Genomic DNA, 12,430 nt, shown 5'->3' with positions numbered 1-12,430 from the left:
CCACCATGGAAACATAAGTGTTTTAATAACCAGATGAGCTGGAAAAACGGCGAGCAGGACCACAAGCTGGAATAATAGGCTGTATCACAGATAAGCTTTTTGTATAAAATTTAAAATAGTAGGCCTATGCTTTTGCTCTAGTAATAGTGTTAGTGCGCCATGTCAGTACAATTATGTGGGACCAGCGCAAAGCTCGGATACCATTTCTAAGAAGAATTGAACAATAAAACACAACTCTGCAATATAATGACAAAACCATAATCATTTACAAACCAATATTGCATTTACTTGACAACGGGCGTGTACATTTCATCTTAATTGGGTCAATGTCTTAGGTTGCTACCATGTTATGTTTACCGTACATATGTTTCCACAGAGAAACTAGTTTCATCACAAAATGTCGATAAATGACACCCTTGTATCGTGAATTAATCATTTTAATTGAATAAGAATTGTAGATCTACTAATAAACAATTTACATTTCTCTTGAAAATAATTTTGCATTATTATTTTGTCTTTATTTTCCTGCAATGAGCTGTTTTCTTTGTCATGGAGACACATGTCTAAAAGGCCGACCCACTAATTAAAAAGACCGAGCATCCACTTAAAACACTACAGCAGAATCCATAAGATGATGTCTCAACATATAAACTGACCTCCTGCACTTAAACTGATTTGAATAATCAAATCAATAGTGAACAAATAGCAAAACACAGTCACTTGAGTGAAGGGCAACAAGTATTAACACGACACTCTGGCATACAAGTTTACAATAAGTGATTCAACTTGCCCTTAAAATTACAATATTTATTTGATGAAAAGTCGATTCAACCAAAAAACATACACACAGAGAACATGACATTATCCCTCCAAATCCAAAGTAAGCAGTAGTGGGAGTATGGCCCTGCCATGCGCCATTTTACAAAACAGAGAGAAACACAAATTGAAAATAAATGTGCTCTATCTTACTCAGCCATTTTTTCTTTCCATTTTTCTGCCCTTAAAATTACAATAAATGTAAAGTCGATTTAACCACAAATAAAAAAGACTCTCATAAAGATTTCTATGACATCACCCCTCCAAAGTGAGCAGTATTTGGATGGAGCATGGCTCCATACAAAACAGAGAGAAATACTAATTGAAAATAAGTAATTGTGCTCTATCTTGCTCAGTCAGTTTTCTTTGTAATTGTCTGCCCTGAAAGTTACAAAATTTGTTTGATGAAAAATCGATTTAACCACAAAACAACACTCGGAGGGAACTTTAGGCCATTATCTAAAGTATAAACAGTATAAAACAGAGCGGAATTGAATATGTGCTTTATCTTGCTCAGTCATATGTTTTTTATTATGTTCTGCTAGCATTGCTTTTGATGTTTTATCATTGCCTCGCGAAGGCCGAACATGTTATTGTAAATCTCTAACAAATACAACCAGTGGAGCAATAATGGGGCATGGGACGAAAGATGACTCCGTCGATTTAGTTTCCGGAAAGGGTATACGGCACGCATTAAGTCCACAGACTGATTAATTTATCGGGTTATAATTTAACTTGGTATGTCAATTTGTGTGCCATGTTCCCACAAGCTAACGACCAGAATCAATCTGGGTGATAGAGTGTTTCTGTCAGGCCAAGCAGAAAGACGAACATTATCTTATGCGTAATTTGTGCACGATGCCTCGGCCAAAGGGTACGGTTGTAAAAGTCATTACGTTTGACGGGAAAACGGGTCACCTGTAGGGGGATTTAAAATGGGGCTCACGAACAGGCCGTCGGCAGGATGCTCTTGTCAGAGATGTTCATTTAGAGATGTCGACGGTCGACAGAGATGTGTTTCAACAAATCTACGTGGTGTTTGATTTGGCTTGGGTGATTTTTCAGCACTGCAATCGCATTGCAGAGTGGAGTCGAGAGCGAACTTTGGGCTCATTATGATTTGAACTTGGACAATGATTTCAAACTGACAATTTTCCGGATTTCAGTCGCAAGTGTGCACACCGGGATATGTCGACGGTCGACAGAGATCTGTTTTAACAAATCTACGTGGTGTTTGATTTGGCTTGGGTGATTCCATAGTACTGAAATCGAATTGCAGTACTCCATGAGTGAAGAGCGAACTTTGGGTTCATTTTGATTTGAACTTGGACACTGTCAAACCATAAACAATAACTTTACGCTATGGTCAAACTGACAATTTTCCAAATTTCAGTCGCAAATTTTCGGATGGTTCCAGAAAACAAACGATTATAGTACAACTCTAAATGCACATTGGAACTATCTGAGCGCACTGTGAGTTTGTGAAGGATGCACCGCTTGGATTTGGATATTATTCGACGTCAGTGCAACTACACAGACGACACTTTGGAGCAACTTTATGGTTTCACTAAAGCCTGAAAAATTGATTACAGATGCCCATCTTTGAAACTCTTATACGCGGAATACCGGTATCACCTGCTTCTATTCGAACACATTTCGGATGAGTTGTTTCGGATGAGTTGATAATTCTCAAATGGAGCAGAATGATTTTACTTGGGCAGGAAACATAACTCAGTGACCATTGAACCTCTTAAAACTACATGCTTTAACATTCGTCGGATAGTTAATAAATTCTCAAATGGAGCAGACTGATCTTACTTGGGCAGGAAACATACCTCAATGAACATTGTAAGATTTTGAAACTCTTTTTAAACTACACGTGGAATATATACCTGATTTAAAAAAAAAAATCCTTCGGATGAGTTAATAATTCTCAAACGGAGCAGACTAGCTCTTGTTTATGGGCAGGAATCATAACCCAATGGACATTGTAAGATAAAGCATGTAGCCTAACTTACACCATTGAATGTTCTCACAATGGAGACCAGATGTACATGAATTACTAACAGGAAGGAGGTCGTTGAAGACCAACAACAAAAATCAAATTGATTTTGCCATTTCCTTATTGTTTCAAATCACTGTGACCTTGGTAATTTCGGCATAATGGCCTAGAGTTCGAACTCGATCGTTAGGTCCAACACACGTCTCGCCTTGCATTTTATAATAGTATACAAGCATGCACAGTACAGGACACCGTCACAAGCGATTACATTTTCGACCACCGCACCGATCCTGAGATTTGAAACCGAAAATTCAGAACGTAACTGAATTGTATGTTTTTTCTTGTGTTTTAGTTGTATCTATCATTTCGCTATACGATGCGAAACTGCAATACTTTCGCTTACCTTGATGATGTCTATATTTCAATGGATTGTAAGATTACCACGTGCTACTTTGTCTGAGATTTGAAAGGTTTCGATAACGGTTTTCTTGTTAATATCATTAGGTCATTTGTTTCTGAGGTAATAACTGCAGTCTTAGTGTGCGGCCGTGACCAGCCGAAGAGGTGACAAAAGGTACAACGAATGAACTACAGGAAGTGCGATATCTTCAACGTCAAGGTTAACTTTGGAAAAACCCAAAGGAAGCAGGAAACGCCTTGAAAATATTATTGGTATAAAACAAAGTTATTAGCTCGAAGCTGTTTGTATTATTCGAAATGGAGCACTGTGCCGAGCATGAGATTCCGAAGAATTCTTCCCAAGTGGTCGATCTTGAATTTGAATTTTGTGATTACACGCAGAGGCTGATCGTGGCAACTCTTATATCACTGTGGTCCTTTATTGCTGTACTGGACAACAGTATAGTTATCCTGGCAGTGGTGCTTTCTAAACGACTGAGGACACCAACAAATGTGTTCATCGTGAATTTAAGTGTGGCAGACTTACTTACCGGGTTCTTCTTCGCCTGGCAGGTACCGGCGTTGGTGGCTCCGAACGGTTGGCCTTTACCGGGGTGGCTCTGCTCCGTGGTATCCGTGGGGACTACCACCGGGGTCGGCTGCAGCATCCACTCCCTTGCGTTCATCGCCTTGAATCGACTCCTCCTCGTCACCAAACCGCTCTCGGTTTACCAGAGCGTCTACACACGTAGGAAAATGACAATAATGGTTATCCTTACTTGGTTGATACCCCTACTCACAGCATCGTTACCGGGTATATTCGGACTTGTGGAACTCGGGTACGACTTCCAGTATAAATTCTGCACTTTTGTTGATCGCAACAACATGGCATTGTGGTATGACTTTATCATAGTCTTCACCAACTATCCCATCCCACTCATAATTTTGATTGGAAGTTACTATCAAATTTACAGGCATATAAAAAGACACTCGGCAAGACAGGCCGCACATGCCACCAATGCGGCGTGGAAGACGGGAACGGGGACCAGACAGCAGAGCGGGAACCAGCTACAAATGGAGATAACCAAGAACACTTTCTATATCGTGTGTGCCTTCATCTTATGCCTAACACCATACTCTGTTTGCATTCTTGTGGATACCCTCAAGCCAGCAGTCCCGTATGCCGTCACTGTCCTCCTTCTAAACAGTTGGATCAACCCGATCATCTACGCCACTAAGCACCCGCACTTCAAGACCGTTTTCAGGTCCATATTTCTCTGCAAGTGTACGGAGATACCCGAAGCAGCCGATTTCATTCGGGCCATAAGGGCAAAGTCTTCGGTTGATTTCACGTGTGACCTTCAATATGAAAAAGCCAAAGTGACCACTCTGAAAGTTTGATGCGTCGTACTTTTTTTTGACAAACTGGGCAATAAAATTCATCGCATCAGGACAAACTGTCAGTACAACCATAGTGGTTTGTGTTGTGACATCACACTTTGCTTAGCAGCTACGATTGATGTGCAGTTAAGATCAATTTAGCTGTTTGTGAAATCGGCCCTATGGCCTAATTTCATAGAACTGCCTATAAAGCACAAAAATAACCTAAGCAAAACATGCTTACCAGAATCAGGTTACAAGTCAAAATACCATGTCACATGTACAATTGGTGACCTGGTATCCTGCCCATTTTTGCTAAGCAGTGATTTTTTAAGCAGGGTTTTCTGCTTAAGCAGCACTATGAAATTGAGCCCTGATGACCAGTGTGGCCAGACCATGAACTCATTTCGCTTCCTTCCGTCATCGGACAAGTATTGGCCTTATAAACATGTTGTTTTTCATGATTAATTCACGCGAGTACCGGTCAATTTAATACATTACGTGGATAGCACAAAGCGTCATTGACCGCCATATTAAATGACAAACAATGGAAAAGGACACAATGATAGCATTGCAAGCGTGCACATTCCATCAAAGATGGCGGTCAATGACGTCATGGGCAATCCATCTATTTTGGATGAAGGAAATGTTTTGTTGAGTGAGGTTTGCGGTAGCACCATGTGTATAAATCTGTTTTGAGTAGTGTTGGTTCTGAAAAGAATTGGTATAGTTGACAATTCAACTCAAATGTTATGGGATAAGGCACGAACAACAATGAATTCTTCTGAAGGCCGTGTCCGAAACGACGACTTCGGCTACAGCTACGTCTAGATCAGCGCGTCTACCAGTGTTGAAGAATAGGCAGACGCGCGCGATCTAGCCGTAACTGTAGCCGAAGTCGCCGTTTCGGACACGGCTTAATACTCATCAGACATTGGAGCCATAAAAAGCTCCATGCTCAGTCGGTGTTACTTGTAAAAAAAAAAATCAAATTGTGCATTATGAACTGTGAATTGCATTAACTTTAAAATGTGTGTACATATTAAAAGTGCACGTGGACAAAATGAAATTTCCAACAGCTGTCATGAGAAAAGTTTGCTTTAAGACCAGTCATCGGGATGCTTCGGTAATTTCAGCATGTGAAAAACAAGAGATTTAAAAAAAAGTTTGGGCAATCGGGGGGGGGGGGTGCATTTGAACAAACAATCGAAACACATGATGTGCAAAATAATTATTCTACTATTTTATTTCACAATTACTTTCTTTGGTTGAAACATTTACAAATCATGATTATCTTTTTTATTAGTACCTCAAAAATACACCAAATCAATCCATGGGAAAAAAATTAAAACTAACACAAACCCAAAGAGTAAGATAAGAATGCCAAACTGCTCTAACAAACCAAAGAGAAGAAATCAGAATACTTTTTTTTTAAATTTTATATGACGTTGGACATTTAATAGATGTTAAATTTGGACTTTGGACATGCATTCCTTGCATGACCTACGGAACCCTGTCCTTAAAAGAAGATTCATCATCTTCGTCCAGATGTAAAATTAAATCGGCTTGCAGATGAAACATACTAATTTATTTTTCTAATTCTCATGTCTTCTCTTAATGTTTGAGCATTGGACTTTTGTAGAAATCAACAAAAATAAATTTGAGTTCAACTAAACGCAAATTGTGTAATTATAAACAGCCTGTTAATGAACGTTGGATGTTAGAAAATAATAAAGAAATATGAACATGCAAACACAAAAAGAATATATGTGAAACCAAGTACAATGTATGAAACAAAAAAATCAAAACCAGTGATGTGGTTTTCCAAATGAAACAATTGTGACAATTACAACTCAAAAGAAAAACAATGTTACCAGGAATTACTAATAATATGAACGAAATACAATAATTATTAAACAATCAACTTGTTAGTATAACTCAATCTTTCCTTGTACTGATATTGATAATTCCACACTATACATGTACCTTTGACTCAACTGAAGGATTAGCTTACTCGGTCATTCATTGATTACTTAAGAACCTTCTCACACGAGGATCTCTTTACAGGCAAACAGTTTCATAGAAATCTGCCAGGTGAAAACACACTCAATTTCATTTTCACTTGAAATTGATTAGAGATAAAGAGACACTGCACTGATGGAAAATGCAATTAAAATTTCTCTTTGGCTTTGTTGCCTCTCAAGTTCCTGAAATGTTGATTTTGTGACAAGGCCCTCAAATGCTAGTCTTGATTCAAGCCTGAGAGATCACATTTTGCTAGGGTTGCATGAAATGGACTCGGTGGTTTATTTGGGGTAGTTAAGGTGTTAATATTTATGTACAATGCCTTGTAAACTATATGAAGTGAATAAATACTGTGTGCAAAGATGGTCAGTAACCATGCAATGGTGGAACCAAACTCAAAGATGTTATAAAAGTTGCTTATTTAAACATACCATGTCATCTCAAAGTTTCACAATATTAGGGACCAATTGCATGGCTTTGCTTACCATTAAAAGCAAAGAAACGGCGCTTTACGGAAGCCTGGAATTTTGCACTTATGTCAATATTATTTCACGGGTTAGCGGGAAATTGTGTGCCTGCGTACTCCCTATAGGCATTCTGTGCTTACACAGCTAGCACAGAAATTCGGCGCTTGCACCTCAAGCGGAGAATGGTGATTGTAAGCGCAGAAGTCGGCAGTAAGCAGAGCCATAACATTGGGCCCAGGTAAACCAGGAATGAAGGACATTGCTGACAAAAAGGTCTGACATTAGAATCCAAATTTTTGGTTACCTCTTGTGTTGCAAATTTCAAGAGCTTTGGGGATCAGTCTTCTCAGCACTAGAGAAGTAGATCAAACAGTAAGATTTCTTTACATCTGAGAAAAATAATAGCTGCCTTTTCAAACAAGGATATATAAAAACGAGTCTGAACTCCGATAAAAGTCAGAAAATTGTCATCCCTGGTAAACCTTATTATGGATTGTTAAACAATGATGAACTAATGGTAATGCACAGCTACGTGTGCAGGATGCACATGGTGGGCCAAAGGGCAACTCCAGGATAATTGCAGGCCTGAAATAACATGGAGGCCATGAAGGTTATGGCCTGTGTTGCCCCTGGTCTTGGCATTGATGCCATTTAGACTTTACAAATTGAAAATGGCCTTGCCCTCTCAAAGATGAAATTCAAGGCCAGTAATTCATGTCCTTTGATACGTTGTTAACATTATGTCAAAGTTCTTCATCCAACTTGTACACTGTAGTGTCGTAGTCATAACTGTTTTCATTAGTCAAGTCGCGACTACCATTTTGCAACTAGCATTTTTAGCTAACATTTTCTTATAAAGATATTATATGTGCCAAGTCACAAGTGACAGTGCTAAGACAGCACATCGAAAACTCCAGTGGGAAAATCATAAACACTACCAGCTGTACAAGTTGATTATACCCTGAACCTGTAGTAAGCACAAAACTTGCTTAGCACACAAACAAAATTCTGCTTGACAGCTTTATGAAATTGGGTCCAAATGCAATCCTCAAAATAACCCATGACACCCATAACAATTGCCTTGGTGCTCTGTGCGTTTGCTGTGGTGCCCTTTACAAGTTTCAAAACAAGTTTAAATTTTTCCTCATAGAGTGCCCCTAAAAAGAAGAAAATCGCCTTGCCCCTTCAAGACCGAAGTGTAAGGCCTGCTAATGAGAGTATTTTGAACACCTTCCAAAGAGACTACCACAGCTTTGGCCACAACACCGGGGCCTTCTGAAGATAATTCTGAGTCAATACCAGAGCTTGAGGCATTACCAAAGCTTAGGGCACTACCAGAGCTTGGGGCACTACCAGAGCTTGGGGCACTACCAGAGCTCGAGGCACTACCAGAGCTTCGGCCACAACACCGGGGTCTTCTGAAGGTAATTCTGATACATATGGTTGCTCCCCCACTTCTTCAGGCCGTACTTCTCGAGCAGGGGAATGCCGCTCACCCGAGTCAGGAGGAAGTAGACGAAGATGGGGGAGATGACGCTAAGATACTGCTTACCGGACATGACTGACGAGGCGGAGATGTAGAGACCTGACCATATCAGGATCTCTCCGAGGTAGTTGGGGTGACGGCTGACGCTCCATAGGCCGGTGTTGATGAACTTGCCCTGTTTCATGAAACAGAGTGGAAACAAATTATTTACTTTAATAGGGCTCGAAAACCCAACGTCACCTGCAGCAATTGCTGTGGTGCCCTGTGCTGTTGCTGTGGTGCTCTTTGCAAAGTTCCAAAACAAAATTTACATTTTCCTCATACATGTAGAAGCGCTCCTTACCAGAGGGAAACTGCCATGCCTCTTCAATAGCAACGTTCAAGGCCCGCTTTAAAAATGAAAATAACAAGTATGTCTTGGCCGAGATGTTTAGTGCATTAGATTCAAGATCTGGTTGCTGATGAGTCATAAAGGTGTGGGTTCGAATCCTGGTCATGACAATTGTGTCCTTAAGCAAGACATTTAACTATAGCTGGTTCTCATTAACCAGGGGTAATTGAGTACCTGTGAGGGTAGAGATAGTTCTTGTGACTAATTTAGCTTAGTGCACTACATGAAACGCATTATATGCCCATTTAAAGCCATTATACACTTTTGGTAAACAGTATTGTCCAAGTCCCACACTTCGTGTATCACAACTTATATATCAAATAACAAACCTGTAAAAATTTAGGCTCAATCGGTCATCCGAGTCGGGAGAAAATAACGGGAAAACCCACTCTTGTTTCTGCGCGTTTCGCCGTGTCATGACATGTGTTTAAAATCAATCCGTAATTCTCGCTAACAAGAATTTATATTGTTTTACCGTTTTCTCAAAAAGTAAAGCATTTCATGGACTAATATTTCAAGAGAAGTCTTTCACCATTACCTTCTGTAAACCCTGTAAATTATTTGTAAATCTGTAAACTTTTTTTTTTCTGTACTGAAAGGGTCCAATGGCTTTAAGACAGGTCGTGCTTTTGGTAATTACTTCACAAGTTAATGACCATAGAAACTTACTTTGGTACAGAGCACTGGAGAGCAGTTGATATTATAAATATTTGCTAGGGCTAACCCCCCATGAAGTAATGTAGTTTTAGAAAAAGAGGTAATTTTCCACCCCAACTTGGAACTTCCTCCCACATAAACATTACTTCTCGTTTCCTATGCATCCTATTATGAGGCCTTGCCCTAATTATGCCATTAGATGTGTAATAGAATTAAAGATGCTATGTAAGATTTTTGGCCCCAAACATTAAAAAATAGATTTTTTGAGTGAATGGTATTTCAAAGAGTATCACCCGCCATCGAAAAAAAGTTTAACTTTTACTTTTAATGGTCAGGAACCATGACAAAAGTTTAAAACGTTTCTTATAAAACACATAAGAATTGGTCACGTAATATATTGTCAGGATCCCGACAAAAACTAATTTTGAGCACTTTATTTCACTGCTAGTTGCTACTAATAATTGGCGGACTTTTTCGAGCAATGGCTGAAATGAAAGCTTGTTACTTTCTCGACCCCAATCAAAATACCTAATGAATTTTAAACCAAAATTTTGGGGTCAAATCGGCCAAAATCTGACATAGCATCTTTAATGAATACAATATAAAACTAAAACACGGCAACCACATACCACATTGTTAGGGTCTTGTCTGAAAGCTGCTTTTTGGTAGTCTGCCGTCGCCTCCAGGATGAAACCAACCACAAACAGTCCCCACCCAATGTAATCTCTCATTCCAATAGGTTTGTCCTTTCTCTCAGCATTCAGAATCTGAGTGGGAAGTAGAGTAATCCACACCCAAATCGCTGCAAATAAATTTAAAAACCAAAACAAGACAAAAGTAATCGTTATTGAGGGAAAATGATGTTTGTTAATGGCCATACGCTTCGACCTTCTCAAAGGGTTCGGGTCGAGACTTCAAGAATGACTCTGCTAGGGTCAAAACGTCAGGCCAAGCTAACAATTGTTTCAAATAAAGATGATTTTATACACCAACCTGATGGTCGAAACATTCACAGGAAGTATGACCGGACTTTACTACAGGAATTTTACTTGATGCTGTTGAGAGTACCAATATTTACCTTGCACTGTCCAGAAGACGAAGAAAAGACCCAAGTTTTCCTTCGCTTGTCTGAAGCGACGATCCTCACCATCACCCATGATACGGGAAAATAAATACATCCCGAGCCTGGAACAAAAAATTCAAAATCAGTTGATAAAAAAAACTCAGGCCGAGGCTTCATTTTTAGAAAGGGCACAGTCACCAAGGCAATTTCTTCTTGGTAAAGGGCACCTCTATGATGAGGCATTTACATGTATAAATTCTATTTTGAACATTTCTAGGGGCACCGTCCAAGGCAATGACCAGTGGCACTGGAAGCAATTGCTTACATTCCCTCCATGTAGCATCAGGCATGTGAACCCCCTTGGCGAGAGACCCTCCGTTATCCTCCACTCTCCGGTACATATTTCTTTCTCTTTTTGGCAGGGGTAGATCTGGCAGAGGCAGAGATGTAACTTAACCTACCTAAGGGCCCAAACACCAACCATTCCGCTCTGAACAGTCTGACGAAAATGTTGCGTCCCTCCCCATTTCAGGGTCTGGTAGGTCAGCAGAAGAAATGTACCACTACCTGTAAGATAAGAAGGCAATAATTCTGTCAGAATGGGACATGAGGCAACATTGGAGTCAACCTTTGAATTGAAGTTTGCCCTTTCCATTGATTCACAATGTTGGATTGGATGCTGATTGTCCATAATAATAAATTATTCACAGGTGGCTGATAAAAAGGCACGGTCAGCATGTCGATGTGATTACTTCAGTGTCCTGTATAAGCTGTCCCCCTCTGCCCCCTGCACCTCCGGCCTCTTTAATTGTTTCATATTGTTTTAACAATGAATTATCAGTTCCCTTTCCAGCTGACTACAAATGCTATTCAAAGTGCCTTCACATCATCAGAATAGAAGAATAAGAATAAGAATAGCGTTATTTTATTACAAGGAGTTACAATTTCAACTCTATGCATTCTGCACTAATTGCTCAAAATAAACCTGTATGCAGTGCAGTGATATTAAATACACAAATCTATGACTATGTTCTGACAAAACATGAATTTTTCAATTTCACGATTTAGATATTTTAGATTAATTTTGTTTTCACAAAAAACGTGGCCCCCTATATATTTGTGAAAATATAGCAACACAGTCTATGGTAAAACACAAACCAGGCTAAATAAGCTCATTACTAATTATACTATGCAAAACAAACAACATGTTATTTCAGTATTTTATTTGTCCTCCTGTGCCCGGCACGCGCCCCCGCGCGGGTGCTCGGCGTCCGGTCCCCGCCGGCGGTCAAGCATGTGCTTACTTTACCTGCTAAATCGTAAAACTTTTCTGTTTTGAGTGCGGCAGCGAGGGCGAAAAGTCCCCACTGAATAGCAAAATCCCACGTAGCACTCCTCGCTAGAATGCTCATTGTAGACCCCATGCTGGAAAACATGCCTACTCCTCCGGTCAGTCTTCAATTTTTTTTGTTCACCAAAATTGGGGAAGAAAAGAAAACTAACAACCACTGTTCAAAGGCCGAAGTCCAAAATGGTGTTTTGCAGACGATAATGCATAAGACACACGCCTCTTTCTCAGAAATGTTGTGCGTTTTCCCATTAGACTCAACGTAGCTGAAAATAAGTGGATGCGAGGTTGAAAAATACTTTGGCTAGCCTTTATTTCCAGTCGTTTGGTTTTATTTGGAGTTATGTAACGCATGTTTTATTTAAATAAATGTAAGTTAGCTTCTAATTGTAAATA

At 39.7% G+C, this 12,430-nt stretch overlaps 3 protein-coding genes across 3 annotated transcripts; 2 read left to right on the top strand and 1 right to left on the bottom strand.

The window, feature by feature from the left end:
- Window positions 1-3,471: 3,471 nt before the first annotated feature.
- LOC117300209 (opsin, ultraviolet-sensitive-like) lies at window positions 3,472-3,961 on the top strand (the record flags this gene model as incomplete). Its single annotated transcript, XM_033783936.1, has 1 exon — window positions 3,472-3,961. A coding segment is annotated over exon 1 (426 nt), but the record flags the coding sequence as incomplete, so codon positions are not given.
- A 12-nt stretch (window positions 3,962-3,973) lies between these two features.
- On the top strand, window positions 3,974-4,674 carry LOC117300397 (rhodopsin, GQ-coupled-like). Its single transcript, XM_033784181.1, has one exon. The coding sequence runs from the start codon at window positions 3,974-3,976 to the stop codon at window positions 4,616-4,618; it is 645 nt and encodes a 214-aa protein (XP_033640072.1). The 3' UTR covers window positions 4,619-4,674.
- A 3,512-nt stretch (window positions 4,675-8,186) lies between these two features.
- Window positions 8,187-12,272, bottom strand: LOC117300396. Its single transcript, XM_033784180.1, has 5 exons — window positions 11,996-12,272; window positions 11,148-11,253; window positions 10,702-10,808; window positions 10,253-10,425; window positions 8,187-8,750 (listed from the first exon to the last, which is right to left on the bottom strand). Exons 1-5 carry the CDS (start codon window positions 12,120-12,122, stop codon window positions 8,475-8,477), a joined length of 789 nt encoding a protein of 262 aa, XP_033640071.1. The 5' UTR covers window positions 12,123-12,272; the 3' UTR covers window positions 8,187-8,474.
- Between the last annotated feature and the right edge of the window lie 158 nt (window positions 12,273-12,430).

This window comes from Asterias rubens, chromosome 15, assembly GCF_902459465.1.
Source record: "Asterias rubens chromosome 15, eAstRub1.3, whole genome shotgun sequence".
Lineage (NCBI taxonomy): Eukaryota > Metazoa > Echinodermata > Asteroidea > Forcipulatida > Asteriidae > Asterias > Asterias rubens.
The sequence above is the reverse complement of the archived record's forward strand: the minus strand, read 5'-3'. Positions and strand labels throughout refer to the sequence as shown.

Coding starts and splice junctions, on each gene's coding strand:
- LOC117300397 (XM_033784181.1), top strand. CDS start 3,974: ATGACAATAATGGTTATCCTTACTTGGTTGATACCCCTACTCACAGCA.
- LOC117300396 (XM_033784180.1), bottom strand. CDS start 12,122: ATGTTTTCCAGCATGGGGTCTACAATGAGCATTCTAGCGAGGAGTGCT. Junction 11,254..11,995: donor AAAGTTTTACGATTTAGCAG/GTAAAGTAAGCA, acceptor CTTATCTTACAG/GTAGTGGTACATTTCTTCTG. Junction 10,426..10,701: donor CGTCTTCTGGACAGTGCAAG/GTAAATATTGGT, acceptor ATTTATTTGCAG/CGATTTGGGTGTGGATTACT.